A 19,567-nucleotide genomic window follows, 5' to 3' on the forward strand; every position below is an offset into this window, starting at 1 on the left:
ATGTATGGTGACCAGTGCTGGACGTAGTATTCCAGGTGAGGGCATACCATGGCCTCGTACAGTGGCATGATAACCTTCTCTGATCTGTTCATGAGCCCCTTCTTAATCATTCCTAGCATTCTGTTTGCCCTTTTCGCCGCTGCCGCACATTGTGCGGACAGCTTCATTGACTTGTCGACTAGCACGCCCAAGTCTCTTTCCTGGGGGGTCTCTCCATGTACTGCACCAGACTTGCTGTATTCGTGTATAAGATTTTTGTTACTGGCATGCATCACCTTACACTTATCCATGTTAAACCTCATTGCCATGTCGCAGCCCATTTCTCGAGGGTGTTTATGTCCAGTTGCAGGTCTTCGCAATCCTCCTGCATCTTGACTATTCAGAATAACTTTGTATCATCTGCAAATTTAATCACCTCACTCGTCGTACCAATTTCCAGGTCATTTATAAATATGTTGAAGAGCACGGGTCCAAGCACCGAACCCTGCAGCACTCCACTCGTGACGCTTTTCCAGTCCGAGTATTGTCCATTTACCCCCCACTCTCTGTTTCCTGTCCGCCAGTCAGTTTTTAATCCACGTGAGTATTTCACCCTCGATTCCATGGCTCGCAATTTTTCGAAGTAGTCGTTCATGTGGAACCTTGTCGAATGCCTTAGTATTTATGCCTGCTGAAACCTAGCTTAAATGCTGCTGCCTCATTTTTAAGAGTTGGGTGTGCCTAACTTCTAGGAACACCCCCATGATCCACCCAGAACCTCCCATGTCCATTCCTCTTTTTATTTGTGTGCTAGAAAATTTAGGCCCTCTTTTACTAAGCCGTGTCTTGGAGTGCTAAATGCTCCAAAGCTGTTCCAGCGCTCATAGGAATTCTGAGTGCCGGAACATTTAACACTCTGAGTTGCAGTAGAAACCTCTACCGTGGCTTAAAACAGCAACTAGGGTAGATGCACGCACAAATTCAAATTGTAGCCAATTAACTCCAATTATTAAATTAAACTAAAACTTAGCTTTGTCCACCGGGTCTTCAGCCAGAAAGGAGCTTGACTCGGTTAACAGTAACTAAAAAATACTGTAAAAAGTAACATACCTTGTTAATTACTTTGCATGCACATCTGCCCTGTGCACCCAATTTGGGTGCCCAACCTTTGGTGACCTGTATCGAATCAGGGGTAAGTGTTTCACCCCTGATGAAAATATATTTCAAAACATGACTAGCTGGATCTGCTGTTTTTATGTGCAGCACAGGCGAATTCTATAATCTTGTTGCAACACTCATTATAGATTTCTTCAGTGTACTCTTCAACTTAAGCTGAACAGGAGGCAGAAGAGTCAATCTGCAAGCATCAGCCAATCTTAATTGATACGAAGGGGTGTAATACTGAATTAAAGTTGACATATAAACAGGTGCCAATGCATGCAAAATTTTAAAATCTATCCAGGGCAGATGGTGCTGTTGTTTCAAGTAACATGAAGCACTATCCTATCTGGATTCTCTGAAAATCCAAGATAGCATACACTGTAAGTTGTGACAAGGAAGAGAGGGCAGCATTTGGGGGGGGGGGGGGAGGAGGGATTCCACAAGGAAATTGTAATGCATATGATAACCAACTGAGCAAGAGTTTCCTTCTACTCTTTAAGCAATCTGAAATCCAAAATTAAGATGCAGAAAGGGCACTTAGGGCTCTTTTTACAATGCACGGAATAGCGCACGCTAAATTGCCACGCACGCTAGCCACTACCGCCTCCTTTTGAGCAGGTGGTAGATTTTCAGCTAACGCGCTAATCCGGTGTGTGCGATAAAACGCTTAACGCACCTTCGTAAAAGGAGCCCTTAATCTCCCTACCACCACAGTAAGACAATATAGAGAATTAAATAGTCCTTCTATGGCTGTGTTCTTGGATGCATGACACCGTGCATTTCCGGACGCCCTCCAGCCGCAGCCCCAAGTTTAGTATGCTGTGGCTTCAAAAGGTTTGCGAGACACTGGCCTAAGCAATATTCCATAAATACCTGTGTAATTTAAATAGCATATTTTTGCAAGGAGAGTGTACACATGGGTGGAGAATGGCAAAGCTCAAGCTTACACATTTAACTTATAGAATACCATAAGTTACATAGATATCTACAGCACTTAGGTGCTAGCACATCAACGCTGTGGCTGGCATAAGTGTTTGCACCTAAAGGGTAAGCTAATTATGCTAGTATTCTATATTAAAAAAAAAAAAAGTAGGCGTCTATATCTCTTTATAGAATAGATTCCAACCAAGGAATCCTTTCAGTTGTAGAGTTCTACGGTAGACTAAATCTCTTTCTTATTACCATGCTATTACTATCCTTTAAGGATACAAAATATGTTCATTGGAATTCTTCATCCAAAATCAACCACATATTATTATGAAAATGTAAAAGTAGCTGGAAATACCATATTCTTTAACCACAAACTTGGCAATGGCAGAAGTGGTGAAGTCCTTTTTGTAAGCAGCTTCAATCTTCCACTCTCCATACCTAGAAAACAAAGCTCAGGTCACAGCACTGCCGAGCCAGCCATTAACAATCCAGCAGAGACAACATTTTCAGAGTGCGTGAACACTTCCAAATCTGGCCTGTTCAGGGGCTTCCATCTATAGTAGGCTCTCTGGGAAAATGAATTTAGAGACAGGTCCCTAAAGGGTAAATCACAGAATTCTATAATATATTAACTATTCATTAAAATGCAATGATCTGGCCCATAAAGTCAGGAGATATGTTTCTCAACTCGGTCCTGGAGTATCCCCTTGCCAGTCAGGTTTTCATGATATCCACAATGAATATGCATAAAATAAATTTGCATATAATAGAGGCAGTGTATGCAAATCAAGTTTGTGCATATTCATTGTGGATATCTTGAAAACCTGACTGGCAAGGGGGTACTCCAGGACTGAGTTAAGTGGTTAAGTGCATATGATGAATTGCATTAAGATAGGACTGCTTTTTATGGGGCCCAGTTTATGCTAAACTAAACTAAACTAAACCTTAAGTTTATATACCGCATCCTCTCCATAATTATAGAGCTCGGCACGGTTTACAAGAGCTTAATCTAGGAAGAAATAACACATTGGCAACTTTCAGAAAGCGTTCGACAAGGTTCCACATGTAAGACTTCTCAGGAAACTACAAGGACATGGAATAGATGGAGATATACCAAGATGGATAGGCAAATGGCTAGAGAACAGAAAACAGAGAGTGGGCATAAATGGGAAGTTCTCAGAATGGGAACGTGACTAGTGATGTACCCCAGGGCTCAGTACTTGGACCCATCTTATTTAATATTTTCATAAATGACCTAGAAGAAGGAACATCCAGTGAAATCATCATGTTTGCAGATGACACAAAGCTATGCCGGGCAATCAGATCGCAGAAGGACAGCGAGGAACTCCAGATTGACTTGAATCAATTGGAGAGGTGGGCAGATTAAAGTTTAATGTGGAAAAATGCAAAGTGATGCATTTAGGCAGGAAAAATAAAGAACACAAGTATAGCATGTCAGGTTTGGAGGTTGAGTGTAGGGGGGGAGGAGAGCATTACATTTTTGTGAAAAGCCTGGTTTTCAGGTGCTTACGGAATAGTTGGAAGGAGTCCTGATTCCGAAGTGGGGCAGTAAGATTATTCCAAAGCCCTGTGATTCTGAAGAAGAGAGATTTTCCTAATTTTCACGCATAGAGGATACCTTTTAGCGAGGGGAAGGATAATTTAAGTTTCTGGATGGGCCTGGTGGTGTCAGGACTCGAGGAGTTCAAAGATAGTGGGATTAGGGGAGGGAGGATGCCGTGTAGGATTTTAAAAGCTAGGTAGGCGCTTTTAAAATGAACCCTGGAAATTATTGGGAGCCAGTGGAGTTTGGATAGAAGTGGGGAAACATGATCAAATTTGCATTTTGTGAAGATCAACTTATGCCAACTCTGCCTCTGGAACACCCACCAGTTAGCTGGTTTCTACTCAGGGTGAGGTATTATCAAGGCTAAAGTTCCGATGCTCTGCTTCCAGGGATGGCTGTGGTGCTGGTATGGCTTTGGTACACAGGATACAAAGGACCCTGACCATATCTCCCTCCATGTACAAAATAAACAAACACTGCTGCAGTGAAACAGCTGATTTCCAGGAAACCATAAACCAAAACTGTCATATCCGTCTATGAAGCCAGTATTGGGGGAGCAAATATGTTTTCATGGAAAGTGAGCTGGATGCCTGCATTGCACTCTCAGAGCACAGTGGTGGAGACAGAAAGGGCAATGAATTATAAAAGGAAAGGGAGAAATACAAATGATCTCTTAATGGCAAGAACCTAGCCCTATGGACATCGGTTTGTTTACAACGTAACCAAACCCCAAGAAAAATGAATAGGAGACGTTCACAGCATCATCACTATCTTGTCTTTGCAGCGGGCCTCACTGTTTTAACTCAGAGCCTACCCCATGTTTTGTCTGTTTGTTCTTGTTAAATTGTATGTTTCAAGTTTCAAGCTAATTAAAATTTGTTAACCCGCTTATCAAATTTCTAAGCAGCATATATAAGTTTAAATTCTGGGTTATACATTATAGGTGACAGACACAGACATTGACAGACGGTGGGTTAGGAGGGAGAAATATGAATAGGACAGAGAGATGTATAGAGCTAGTACATTAGGAGAGGGATCCAATCTGCATAAAGAATGTGTGTGTGTGGGGGGGGGGGAGGTTGAAGATTATAGATCAAATGCATCTTTGAACAGGAAAGTTTTTAAATTCGATTTAAAGCAGTCTAATGATGATTCTTCTCGTAAATGAAATAGCATAGAGTTCCATAGTTGAGGACCAGTTACTGAGAAGATCAATGAGCAAGTGATGTCATACATTATTTGACGCAATGAAGGTATTAATAGCAAATGTTGAGTGTTTGATCGAAGAGATCTTGAGGGGACATAGGAGACATATGTTTCAGAAGGAAGGGGCTGTCTTTTATATGCATCTGTCAAGCACTACAGAAGCAGCACTGAAAAACTCATAGCAGCAGTGGGATGATCTTATACACTTTAAAAAGTCAGGGGAGTAACCTTTAGGAAACGACAATTAATAACCCTACAGGAAGCCATAGATGTAATCTACACAGTGACAGTTACAACTCTAAATGAAAACTGGAGATGGAGATTACATGCACTAAGTGACAGCCACAACTCTAGACACCTAAACTCAGCAAACTGGACCGGATGGGTCATTTACAATCTTGCTATATACAGCAAATACAGCTCTCTAAGAAGACAGAACAACGAATCTATAGAAATTTACCTAGGGTTGACTGGAATCTTGAATTCAGGGAAAGCTACGATGCCAGTGAAATCCTCAGCCTCAAGTATGTCCACTTTTACTCCTTCTGGATCCTACAAATCACAATGAAACAACGGGTAAAGTTGAGAATTCCTCATAGTTTCGGAAATATTACAACATTTAAAAATGTATACGAATGCTGACCCTTGCTTGTAACTAAAAGCACACAATATTGACCAATGCAGCCAACATTTTTTAAACACCAGCCGCTGTGGCTTAATTAAATCTGGATATTCACTGCCATTATCTGGAGAGTAGCAGGTATTCTGAATCTCTGGATTCAGCACGGAGCACCAGCGCTATCCATATAGCTGCGATATTCAGCCTGATAACCAGATTAAGTTAGGACAGCTTTTTTTTCTGTCTAAACTTTATCCAGATAGACAGGGCTAGGTTAAGGGACTATGGCACCCTGAGATATTTGCTTTGCCCCCCCCCCCATGCTGGTGATAAAGGGTGCCAAAATCCTGAATCTCAATCCAACATCTCTCCCTCCCCACCTGCAGAGGATTTTGGCACCCATTATCACTGGTGCCCTGGACCAGAACTTCTCCTGGTCCATAAGTTGAGCAGGCACTACAGTTAGATATCTGCTGGCTGATATTCAGCTAGCAGTGGTCAGCATTTTTTTTATCTGCTACCAGCTGTATTCCTGGTTACTCAATGCTGGGTCATGTCCGGTGACCACTAGATCCTAGGTGGTTAAGTGCAATATTCTGCCCTTAAGTGCATATGATGAACTTCATTAAAATAGGACTGTTTTTTATGTGGCTCAGTTTATGCAGTTATCTTATGCAGGTATGGGATGAATATCTGTACTTAACCTTACAAGTGCCAACTCTGTCTCTGGAACACCCACCAGTTAGCTGGTTTCTACTCAGGCACTAACCAGTTAAGTGATGTTGAATAGTAACAGTTAACAATGGACAAGCAATTTGAATGGCCAGGAGACTCTCTAGGCTGTTTAAATCACTTTGAATATCGGGCAGCTGGTTAGCAGACTCAATGCTGCTGCTAACCAAATAATAGTCAGTTCTGCCCTAGCTCCACATACAGATCATCCTGGTACCACTTGGATAGTGCTTAGGGGGTAGCTCGCTGAAAATCTGAACAAATTTAAAAGGATGAGCCTAGGCCAGGGGTAGGCAATTCCGGTCCTCGAGAGCCGGAGGCAGGTCAGGTTTTCAGGATATCCACAATGAATATGTATGAGATGGATTTGCATGCACTGCCTCATTGAGATGCAAATCTATCTCATGCATATTTATTGTGGATATCCTGAAAACCTGACCTGTCTCCGCCTCTCGAGGACCGGAATTGCCTACCCCTGGCCTAGGCTATTTAATTTTTTTTTCTTGAACCTGAAGGTGCTTTCTGATGTGTCTCTGTTGTGTGTGTGCAGCAGAATAATAACAACAACGGGATCCGGATAGGCTCACTTAACCCCTTCCACCCCCCTCAAAGCACAAATGCCTGAACTCATATAACATCACCACATAGATGCATATTGGTGGAAACATAGCTGCAGCCCTGTTTATTGATAATTGACATTTTAACAACCAACCAAGAGAACAATTGTCCAGAGCTACAAAATATCAAAGCATATCCCCCGACCCTGCCATGTCAGCAAGCATCCAAGGGGTGGCATGTCCCCCACATGTCCCATTCCCTAGGGTCACCTGACCCCTGGGCACGCCTCTCCCGCTGGCCCGCAGCTCATCCCCCCGATAAGCCCAATAGCTTGGGATACCACACCCAAGTACAACCACAAGGGAGGGTGGGCAGGAAAAGCCATCTCAGAGGATCAGGAAGACCCCAAGTCCTCCGAGGTCCCAGCTTTTAAATCCCTCCCTCCCAATATCCCCTGCGGCCGCAGCCCTCCAATGGCCTTCCAAATCTTCAGCAAGAAGATGCCAACAGCCAATCCCCAACCCGTCACCCTTAAACCCGCCCCCCACTAGCCGTGCACGCTCACCTCCCTAGCACGCTCCCTAGCACGCTCACCTCCCGTCCCCGCGTTACCCTCACCCTCAATACAGGCTCTCGGACTCCCAATTGTCTCTAGGTTTATTATTGTTATGCACGTCATCCCTTTCCTTCTTGTCTAGTTTTGATATTTATTATTATTATTATATTTTGTTAGGCTCCCTGACTTCCCCAGTGTTCTCATGGCCCTGGGAAGGTTCCTGTTGAGAATGTCTTCAGCTTGGGAATCCTCAAGACAAAACAACAAAATCCAAATAGCACCAAAAGTTTCCACAGAGGAAATGAAGCAGAAAAACAACAACACAAATTGAAGAACAGAAGATCGAATGTACCAGTTTATGGTTTAATAAGTGTCCAAATAACTTAAAAACAATAATAATAATGTCTTCCTCAGGGGTCTCATAGGGTCCTTGGCTGTCTTAAATGTCACAGAAAAATCCAAGTAGCTAAGTAGTGAAGAGGATACAACAAACAGTACAGCACACAAGCCTCCAAAGTAAGCTGGTGACTTTTATGTTTTTATATTTAAGACAGCCAAGGACCCTATGAGACCCTGAGGAAGGCATTTTTGTTTTGCTGAAACAAGGCCCGTGTAGGGTCATTTGTATTTTATACATTATTTGGTTTTTTTTTTCATCTTTTGGGTCACTTGTGACTGTATACACTCTTTATGGATTGTTTCTAAGATTATTGTTTTTAAGTTATTTGGATGCTTATTAAACTACAAACTGATACATCTGATCTTCTGTTCCACAATCTTTTTGTTTAGCTGCTTGGGAATCCTCACCAGCCAAAGTATTTTTTAATGCTGGGAATGGGGGTATCAGGGGAGGAGGAAATGCATGGGCCCATCTAGTCCACATCTGGCCACCCAGAAATACACAGCTGGCTATGTCAACCAGAATTCATTAACAGGCTATTAATCCCTCACACTACTCATCATACTTTACGTTCCTCAAATCAAAACCTATTAGCTATCCGTTCACTTAGATATATTAACACTATGTGTGCTAGCATTTTTTCAGTTACAGCCCCTACTATCTGGAATTCCGTACCAAACCATAAAAGAGAAATTACATCCCTCGATAAATTTAAAAGTAGCTTACAGATTTTTCTTTTTAAAGAACATAAGAATTGCCGCTGCTGGTTCAGACCAGTGGACCATCGTGCCCAGCAGTCCGCTCCTGCTGTGGCCCCCGGTGTCAGGTCAAAAGCGCGCCGGGACAAAGGCACGCCCAGACAATTGAACGCAGTGCACGCCGCCGCGCCACTCTAAATTACTGTTTTTAGTGATCCGACGGGGGGGGGGGCGTGGGGGGAACCCCCACTTTACTTAATAGACATCACGCCGCGTTGTGGGGGCGTTGTGGGGGTGTGGGGGGTTGTAACCCCCCACATTTTACTGAAAACTTCACTTTTTCCCTGTTTTTAGGGAAAAAGTTCAGTTTACAGTAAAATGTGGAGGGTTACAACCCCCCAAACCCCCCATAATGCCGGCGCGATGTCTATTAAGTAAACTGGGGGGGTTCCCCAATAAAAACCCCCGTTGGAGCCCCTAAAAACTGTAATTTAGAGCGGCGCGGCGGCATGCGCTGCGCTCAATTGTCGGCGCGTGCTTTTGTCTTTCGCGCCGTTGTCTATGAACTGTGGCCCCCAGGTCAAAGACCAGCGCCCTAACCGAGACCAGCCCCACCTGCGCACGCTCTAGTCCCTCAGGAACTTGTCTAATTTTGTCTTGAATCCCTGGAGGGTGTTTTCCCCTACGACAGCCTCCGGAAGAGCGTTGGAAATGATATTTGATAGTCCTTTTAAGGACGGTGATGGAAACTTGTTCTCTTCCATTTGCTTTGTATTTTAGATTACTTGCCTGCTTTTCCCTTTCCTCTTGTTTTTACCTTCTTCCTAGCCTTTCCTATTTAAATTTTGTATTTCTGCCCGGTCACCTTTTGTACCAGTATGTCATTGTTTATCAACGTATCAGTCTGTTAATGTTATTTTAATGAAATTTGTTTTTAATATATATTTTTATAATTGCTTGTTTTTTATATATAAACCTGAAACCTGCTGCAGCCAGGACATAAATATGTATTTCAGCCTCTGCGACATGTGGGAGACACAAGCTATAGAGGCTAAGCTGTCTAGACAACACGGGGATAATTTTAGAAAGTGTATATAAATTACTCCAACCAATAGTAAGTAGATTGTTTGTGAGCATGCATAATTGGCAGAGCAAATAAACACTTAGGGCTCTTTTTATTAAGGTGCGTTAGGGCCTTAATGCATGGAATGGCACGCGCTAAATTGCCAAGCGCTAGACCTTAACGCCAGCATTGAGCTGGCGTTATTCTAGAAGCATACTGTGCGGTAATTTTGTGCGTACGCTAAAAACGCTAGCGCACCTTAGTCAAAGGAGCCCTTAGATTATGGAATGCTATAGTTTACACATGTTCTGGCAAAATTTAGCTACATTTAATCCTGCCACAGGGCTGGTGTGAGTGATCACACCATTTAAGCTGGTATTTTATCAGGAAAAGTAAGCTTGAAAAAGGCAGTTTTGCTGCATTAACCCCTCCTTTTACAAAACCACGATGGCGGTTTTTAGTGCAGGCCGGCACACTGAATGTTCTGCGCTGCTCCCGATGCTGATAGGACCTCTATGAATGTCGGGAGCAGCTCAGAGCATTCAACATGCCAGCCTGCGCTAAAAACCGCTATCATAGTTTTGTAAAAGGGGGGGGGAGTAAACTAGGCACCCAGTTATAAAATTACCTTCTGAAGGTAGCTGGTAAAGCTCTGTCCATATTTTGAATATCTGACCAAGATGTGATACTTTATGAGCTTCATAATTAGTATGATTCCCTGAATTCTGAGAGCAAACAGAAAATACCCGCAAGAACTATGAACTGGAGGGATTTGCATCTCATTTGCATACTGAAAAGGGACTATGATGAGGAGCCTCCCCCCCCCCCCATTATTTCCTACAAAGGGAACGACTGCTCAACCCTTAGATCTTGGGAAGATAAAGGGATCACTAACTGTGGAAAGTGATGAACTCACAGGGACTGTACAGAGCAGGGATCTCAAAGTCCCTCCTCGAGGGCCGCAATCCAGTCGGATTTTCAGGATTTCCCCCAATGAATATGCATGAGATCTATTTGCATGCAGTGCTTTCATTGTATGCAAATAGATTTCATGCATATTCACTGGGGCAATCCTGAAAACCCGACTGGATTGCGGCCCTTGAGGAGGGACTTTGAGACCCCTGGTACAGAGGAACTAAAGAAAGACTTCCCATGGGGATGGAAAAAGGAATTCAGAACTTGCTTCTCATTTTTCTGGATGGAGAGATTACTCTACATCAAAGATGGAGGTCCAGTTGGAGCAGTGTCAAGGTGGATCGTGGACTGGTTTCTGGACAGAGCAGTGGGACCTGGACAGTGATGATCTACACCAGTGGTTCCCAAACCTGTCTTGGGGGACCCCCAGCCAGTCAGGTTTTCAAGATATCCCTAATGAATATGCATGAGAGAGATTTGCATATAATGGAAGTGACAGGTATGCAAATCTCTCTCATGCATATTCATTAGGGATATCTTGAAAACCTGACTGGCTGGGGGTCCCCCAGGACAGGTTTGGGAATCACTGATCTACACGTATAGGTGCACAATTGTGCATCTAAATTTGGACACCATTTATAAAATATAGGGGTCAAGATTCATGATATTTTTTTGTTTAACTCATCTTATGATATCAGTTGCTTCTCTTTAATATTCCTTCAACCACAGTCCAAGCTACACTTCATTTACCACAGAATTACCATACAATGTAATTTCTAAGTTTACTTCAATGGGAAACTACTCACCACAAATGTTAAAATAATTGATCTGAAGGCTGGCTTCAGCTCTTCATTCATAGAATAGACCCGAACTTTCACTACAAGAGATAATTACACAAAGTTATCCAAAGTGAAGAACTATCGGTAAAGAAAGACAAACTGCCATGTGTACACTAAGGGCTCCTTTTACGAAGGTGCGCTAGCAGTTTTAGCGCACGCTACAATGCCACGCGTGCTAGACGCTAAAGCCTCCATAGAGCTGGTGTTAGTATTTTCCATGTAGCGCGGGGTTAGCGCGTGCGGCATTGTAGCACAAGGTAAAAACGCTAGCGCACCTTTGTAAAAGGAGCCTTAAAACTTTGAATTCTGAACCACATGTCTCCCTAATAACTGGCGAATTCAACTGTACCTTGTCTTGACACTTAGAAAATGCAGCTAATAAATAAACCTGAGTGGATCTGATGAACAATAAAGATGGTGAAATGGTTCCTACTGCTGGTTCTGCAAGGTGCCAGCAAAATGCATCAGAGCAATTCCATAAATTGATGCCTCAGTCCTGATAACCCAATGTCACATGCTTAGCACTAATTCTATATGGGGCACCTTGGCGCCAAGATTCCATTATAGAATGCTAGCATATGACAGCATGGGTGTGCCCATGGTTTAGGCATGCCCTCAGACTATTTCAATGGCAGGCATAAGGTGGTGCTCCTAGCTGCATAAAGAAAGGCATATAAACTAAACTAAACTAAAATTTAAGTTTGTAGACCGGATCATCTCCAGAAGTTGGAGCTCGACCCAGTTAGCAGTCATTAGTTAAATTACAATAAAGAAACAGAGCCAGAAAATCATTGATATAAAAGAGAAAGACTACTTAACAGAACTAATTCGTCACCTGTTTTAAAATGAGCAGTGTTTTTAAGGTTTTACGAAATGATTGAAAAGAATCAAATCCTCTTATCATCAATGGAAGACCATTTCAAATCTCGGTTAATTTGAAAATATAAGAGTTTCCCACTTTACCAAAAGATCTTATACCCCTGGGTGAGAGAAATGAGCATTCCAAGATAATGGAACCATAGGTAAAAAAATATCAAACAAGACCTTAAAGACAATACATGCACATTTATAATATTCTATAAACTACGCACATAACTGGGAGACATGCCTATGGCCTGCCCATGTTCTGTCCTCCTTGCAGTTAAGTGTACCTTGTAGAATAGTGCTTAAATATCTGTCAATTAATATCTGCCAATTAATGGTGCCTTTGATACTTGTAAGTGACATGTACCTCTATATGCCACTTTATATAATTGTCTAACTGTACAAATATAGGGCATTCAGAGATTAAAAGTCTGTGCTGTAGTGTTTTGAAGTGGTGGTAGGCCTTGAATTTGAAATATCCAGCAGGTCCACAAGAAGGAAGTATTTACAACCCCTTAAAATAGTGTTTTGCACACTTTTTGAAATCGCAGCACACAAAACTCAGGGTCACGGCTGGAGGTCCTCTGGACCTGGCTGTTGACATCATCAGGTCAATGTCCACACATGCACGGAGGCCCTCCATACGGGACTCGGAGCTTGCTAACCCTGGGAGGAGAAGTGCTGTTTCCATCTGACTGCCTACAGGATGTGCCTCTTGCTGCAAGAGGCATGTCCTGTAGGTAATCAGTCGGTGCTGGCAGCTCTACTTCTCACCGGTGTCTTATGGCATGCAATTAGAGAATGACACGGTGGCGGGTTACCCGTGGCTAGCTGCGTTTAGCCGCGGGTAACCTGCCGAAACGGGGAAGAAAAAATAGTGGCCTCTGCGGGATGGGGACAAGGCCATTCACGCCCCGTGGAGCGGTGAATGGACTTGTCCCTGCAGTGAGGCAATCAAGGATCGCGCGGTCCCCACCATTTCCCTCCCTCCTCCTTACCGCCGGTTGAATTTCTGCCGGTCCGTGCGGAAAAAAAAAAAAAAAAAAAGCCTCCTTTCTTTTCCCCTGCTCTTACCGCCATGCTCATGCTACAGCTACTAAAGCCGACAGGAAGTCTTTCCTACGTCAATTCTGACGTCGGAGAGGACGTTCTGGGCCAGCCAATTGCTGCCTGGCTGGCCCAGAACGTCCTCTCCGACTTCAGAATTGAGTCGGAAAGACTTCCTGTCGGCTTTAGTAGCTGCAGCATGAGCATGGCGGTAAGAGCAGGGGAAAAGGAAGGAGGCTTTTTTTTTTTTTTTGAGTGGCAGGGAGGCAGCAGGCTGGCTTTGGCTAGGGAGGAGAAAGGTAGACAGGCAGGCAGGCAGGCTTCGGGGGTGGGGGTGGAGGTGGGACAAAGTGTGGAAGGCAGTGAGAGGGACATAGGAAGGAGGCACTAGGGGCACTAAAGACATGGGAAGGAGGCACTGGGGCACTAAAGACATGGGGAGGAGGCACTGGGGGCACTAAAGACAGGAAGGGGCACTAAGGACATGGGAAGGAGGCACTGGGGGCACTAAAGACAGAAAGGGGCACTAAAGACATGGGAAGGAGGCACTGGGGGCACTAAAGACAGGAAGGGGCACTAAGGACATGGGAAGGAGGCAGTGGGGCACTAAAGACATGGGAAGGAGGCACTGGGGGCACTAAAGACAAGAAGGGGCACTAAGGACATGGGAAGGAGGCACTGGGGCACTAAAGACATGGGGAGGAGGCACTGGGGGCACTAAAGACAGGAAGGGGCCCTAAGGACATGGGAAGGAGGCACTGGGGCACTAAAGACATGGGAAAGAGGCAATGGGGGTACTAAAGACAGGAAGGGGCACTAAGGACATGGGAAGGAGGCACCGGGGGCACTAAGGACATAGGAAGGAAAGAGGGAGGGAATAGAAAGGGACAATTTTTGGGCCTGAGTGCAGAAAGAAAGAAATGAAAGAAAGGATACACAGACAGAAGGAAACGCAACCAGAGACTCATGAAATCAATCACCAGACAGCAAAGGTAGGAAAAATGATTTTATTTTCAATTTAGTGATCAAAATGTGTCAGTTTTGAGAAGTTATATCTGCTGTCTATATTTTGCACTATATTTGTCTATTTTTCTATAGTTACTGAGGTGACCGAGCTTTGCGGAGATGGGGCGGAAACAGGGTTTTAAAATTTTAGTCCTAGTAGTTTGCCGGTCCACAAAATAATTCTTTTATTTCTGCCAGTTCACGGGTGTAAAAAGGTTGAAAAACACTGATGTAGAGTATGCCGGCTTTCTTTTTCACCCAGCCGCACACGTTCAAAAAGCCGCGCTTGCGCGGCTGCTCAAATTGATCAATCTTCTCCTCTCTTACAACTTCCTGTTTCCAGTTGCGTCAGAGTAGAATATTGAACAAATGAGCACCCGCACGTGCGGCTGGGCAAAAAAGTAAGCCGGCATATTCTACATCTAAGATGAGATGGAGGGAGGGAGATGGCGGAACACTGCAATCGGTCGGGTGTCTGCTGTTTTTGTATCACTGCCTGCCTGCGCTCACGTTCCAAATCCTCCTTCATTTTTAGTGTGCACAATTGACCTGATTCGAGCTATAGGTGAACATGGGGGACACGTCATTGCAAGGGAGGACAAGTCAATTTATTTATTTTATGTTCTGGTTTTACTACAGGGCAGATGCACTGAAACAGATTCTCAGTGCAGTAGTAGTAGTGGCTCTGTCTTCATGGTGTTTCTCAGTACTGAGGCTTATATGGATGCTGCGGGGACGGTGACAGGGCGGTGAATGGGATGGCAGTTCGGTGATGGAGCGGTGAAGGGAACGGCGGTGACGGGACGGTGCAGAGGATGGTGGGCCGGGGATGGTGCAGTGACGGGGACAGATTTTTTCCCCGTGTCATTCTCTATTTGCAATATGCTGCCTTAAAAGATCAAGTACAAGGGATCATATGCTAAAACTAAAGGAAAGGAGGTTCAAAAGGAAAATCCGAGAGTCCTAAAAGAACTAAAATTTGAAATCGGAGAACTATTGCAAAAACTTGCCAACCTGTCAATCAAAACAGGACAGATACCGGACGACTGGAAGATAGCGAATGTCATGCCGATAGTTAAAAAAGGATCGAGAGGAGTGCCAGGCAACTACAAACCTGTGAGTCTCACGTCTGTCCCTGGAAAGATAGTTGATGTGCTGATCAAAGATAGCATAGTCCGGCACCTAGACACACACGACCTGATGAGAGCCAGTCAACATGGGTTCAGGAAAATCATGTTTGACGAACCTACTCCAATTTTTTGAAACAGTGAATAGTCAAATTGATAATGGAGAACCGATGGATATTGTATACTTGGACTTTCAGAAAGCGTTCGACAAGGTTCCACATGTAAGACTTCTCAGGAAACTACAAGGACATTGAATAGATGGAGATATACCAAGATGGATAGGCAAATGGCTAGAGAACAGAAAACAGAGAGTGGGCATAAATGGGAAGTTCTCAGAATGGGAACGTGACTAGTGATGTACCCCAGGGCTCAGTACTTGGACCCATCTTATTTAATATTTTCATAAATGACCTAGAAGAAGGAACATCCAGTGAAATCATCATGTTTGCAGATGACACAAAGCTATGCCGGGCAATCAGATCGCAGAAGGACAGCGAGGAACTCCAGATCGACTTGAATCAATTGGAGAGGTGGGCAGATAAATGGCAAATTAAGTTTAATGTGGAAAAATGCAAAGTGATGCATTTAGGCAGGAAAAATAAAGAACCCAAGTATAGCATGTCAGGTGTAACTCTGGAAAAGACCAAACAGGAAAAGGACCTGGGTGTACTGATAGATAGGACCCTGAAGCCGTTGGCGCAATGTGTGGCAGCGGCGAAGAAAGCACATAGAATGCTAGGCATGATAAAGAAGGGAATTACGAGTAGATCAGAGAAAGTTATAATACCACTCTACAGAGCCATGGTCAGACCACACCTGGAATACTGCGTCCAGCATTGGTCTCCATACCTAAAGAAGGATATAAAACTGCTAGAGAGGGTGCAGAGACGAGCAACGAAGCTAATGAAAGGTATGGAGAACCTGGACTACGAGGAACGACTTAGGAGACTGGGGTTGTTCTCCCTTGAGTAGAGAAGACTGCGAGGAGACCTGATTGAGACTTTCAAAATACTGAAAGGATTCGACAAAATAGAGCAGGGGAAGCAGTTATTTACAATGTCCAATGTGACACGGACAAGAGGACATAAACTGAAGCTGAGGGGGGACAGGTCCAGGATGAATATCAGGAAGTTCTGTTTCACGCAGCGAGTGGTGGACACCTGGAATGCTCTCCCAGAGGAAGTAATTGCAGAATCCATCGTTCTAGGATTTAAGGGTAAACTAGATGCACATCTCCTTAAGAGTGGCATAGAGTGATATGGGTAAGGGTAAATTAGATGCACATCTCCCTTGAGAAGCATACGGTGATATGGGGACTAAAACTAGGCCAGGGTACACCTGGTGGGACCTCCGGGTGTGCGATCACCGGACTTGATGGACCCAGGGTTTGATCCGAAGATGGCAATTCTTATGTTCTTATGAAGAAATATTATTTTCATCGTGGGCAGTTAGTTCCTGGAACAGACTTCCAGAAGAAGTGACAGGGTCCAAAAAAATGGCTGAATTCATACATGTATGTGATAGGCTCGAATGAACTATGCTCCTTCTTTGCTTACACCCTGTGCTGTCTATTAAAATGTTTTATCACATAATGTAAAGACGGAACACCATATACTTTAATTACTATATTACACTAATTCATGCTTCTATGTAATCAATATTAACACACGTAGGGAATCTCAGAACGCTGCCTGTATAATAAAATACGCTACAATACAGTGTGGCAGCACTTGTCACAGGCTCACCCAATTGTGTGACTAACCTCTTCTAAATTCTTTTTGATGAAATATTATTTTCTTTTTTTTTTCCCCCTTTTTGTCATTTCTAAATATTGTTTCCTACTTCTATTTATTTATTAAATAAATATTTTAAGAATACCATACTAATTCATATTCACTCATACTAAAATTTCTTCTAAAGGTTCAATTCATCACTTCATCATAAATTTCATTAATACCTCTTATCTTTTTCAAATTCATTTTCTATAATTTCATTGATTTTCATTAATTTTCATTCCCCTGAATATCAAACACTTAGCTTATTTGTTCACTGATGTTATAACACTCAGCCCCACCAACGCGTTTCGTATCTTCATCAGGACGGGGAAGAGCTTAAACAACTACATTTCATTCTCTCACTCGAGTAACACCCAGACAATCTCCAAAAAAATAAAAAGCCAAAAAATAGTCTTAGAGACATTTGGAGCATCGAGATAAAACAGTATATTTCTGTATCTCGTTGGCCACGAATTTGGTCTTGGAGGTTGAAGTGTACAAGGTCAGCATCTATGAGACAAACTTGGTTATTTTTATTGCATAGGATTTTTTGGACCCCAGTTCGTTTACAAAAGTTAGATAATTCCAGGTCTAATAGATGTTGGCATTGCCATAATGATATAGGGACTTTGGATCATCTGTTATATTATTGTCCTTTGATACTTGATTTCTGGAAATCAATTTGGAGACAAATTAATCTTATTCTCGATTCAGCAATTCCCCTAACATATGAAGCCATAATCTGTGGTACACTTTTTTACATGTCAAGCCTTCTTTGGATAAATATAAAAGTCAATTTTTTATGATAATGATGGGAATAGCTATCCAATTGATTACACATGATTGGAAGAGGTATGACAGACTAAATTACACGTTTTGGTGGACAAATGTTTGTACCACGTATAAATATGAAAAAATGAATGCAGAGTGTTTGGGGTTTAGCAGTACATTTAATAGAGTGTGGAGTCCATTGACTATATTTGTAACATCATAATAATTGTAATGTATTTATTTATTTATTTTTGAGGTTGGTAGAATTTCTTACACATCCAGGGGAGGGAAAGATATTTTGTTTATTAAAATACTTAATTATAATATTATAATTACATAATTTGTCTTATTGTAGTAATTTGGTAAAGGAGGATAAAATGATTGTTCTAAGTATAAATTGTATGTTTAATAATGTGTTTTATGAAATATTTATGCTCAGATAATTGTATTGCATTGTCAAAGTTTAAAAATCAATAAAGATTTATAAAAAAAAATAATAAAAATAAAGTGTTTGAGGCTTATGCAGATGAGGACAGAGCTTAGGCATTGTGGAATGAGGCATTATGACATCACAATCTGAGCTCTAGAAATGTTGCTACTTATGATTTTAAAGTGTTTGAGGCTTGTGTAGATGAGGACAGAGCTTGCAGGGACAGGGCAGGGACAGGAAAAGAACTCACAGGGACGGGACAGGACGGGAAAATGAGTTCCCGTGGGGAAGGGGAAAAATTTGTCCCTGTGTCATTCCCTAGTGTGGACCAAATGATCCTTCTCATGTTTCTAATGCAGATAAATGTTGCAGGCCTTCTGAATAAATCAGGCTACTCTGTTAAAAGGCAAAATATACACAACATGAGAAATCTGAAAGCTTCTGAACTTAACTGCACAAAGAAAGAGGATGGAGAAAAGTGGAAGTATAAGCAGGAGAAATCTTAACAAATAAACAGAAACTACAGGGCACAATAAAAATGTTGAAAACACAGACATAATTTGCAATAAATAAGAACTGAAAACAATTGTAGACGGGGGCCGGTATCCTAAGCCAAGCTTTCTGCTGCATGTTACGGCATGGTGAATGGTTGCTACTGGACACACTAGCGCTTGCCTGGCTTTGCCCTCCCATGGTATGGAGTGTCCCAACGTTGGTAGCCCTGTCAAATTGCAACAGTCAAAAAACTTTGCTGCTTTACCTGATTGGTCAGGAGTATAAACAGGCTTGTCCAACTGAATGAAGAGAAACCCATTCTCATAAGTTACAGGCACCTTTTCTTCCTTGAGAATACCTTTAGCCAGGGCTTCCAAATACACAAACTGTGGGGAATTATCTATTCTTGGCAAATCTTTTGGTTGAATCTGTAACAGAATGATAAAGAAGAATCTATAAGTGTGTTCAGTTTCAAACAATTAGCCTACTTTCTGAGATGTCCATCCCTATATGTAATTCCCAAACAATACCCTTCAGGATCCTCTTGGATGTTTATATGATAAATCGTAGGATATCTTCCTAACGATATATTGACAAATTAACAGAAATAAAAATCTTTACAAAAGGGACATGAAAGCCAGATATTATTGTTTTTAAACTCTGACTTACTCTCAACTTTCTGTGGCAATTATTTGTACTGTATGGATTGAATTTTAACATACAGTACAGTTGGTTTTCAGCCTTATACTTTCTCTTTCCTATGGAGAATGGAATTTTTCTCTATCTAGATCAGTGGCGGCGAACCTGTGGCACACATGCCAGAGGGGGCA

The 19,567-nt window shown here is 42.6% G+C and overlaps 2 protein-coding genes across 3 annotated transcripts in view; one reads left to right on the forward strand and one right to left on the reverse strand.

The window, feature by feature from the left end:
* Positions 1-19,567, reverse strand: part of C5 (complement C5) — a 149,154-nt gene that overhangs the window by 120,138 nt on the left and 9,449 nt on the right. For both annotated transcript variants that reach the window (XR_004540904.1, XM_033961430.1), the window contains exons 3-6: positions 19,003-19,165; positions 11,191-11,261; positions 5,304-5,395; positions 2,426-2,508 (exon numbers count right to left, since the gene is read on the reverse strand). Coding sequence is in view for 1 of the 2 variants with exons in the window: in XM_033961430.1 (XP_033817321.1) it covers positions 2,426-2,508; positions 5,304-5,395; positions 11,191-11,261; positions 19,003-19,165 (409 nt within the window). In the remaining variant the exon portion in view is untranslated. The remainder of the gene's footprint in view (positions 1-2,425; positions 2,509-5,303; positions 5,396-11,190; positions 11,262-19,002; positions 19,166-19,567) is intronic.
* The window catches only part of CNTRL (centriolin), a 350,863-nt gene that overhangs the window by 38,185 nt on the left and 293,111 nt on the right, over positions 1-19,567 (forward strand). The window lies entirely within an intron of this gene.

Source organism: Geotrypetes seraphini, chromosome 10 (genome assembly GCF_902459505.1).
Source record: "Geotrypetes seraphini chromosome 10, aGeoSer1.1, whole genome shotgun sequence".
NCBI lineage: Eukaryota > Metazoa > Chordata > Amphibia > Gymnophiona > Dermophiidae > Geotrypetes > Geotrypetes seraphini.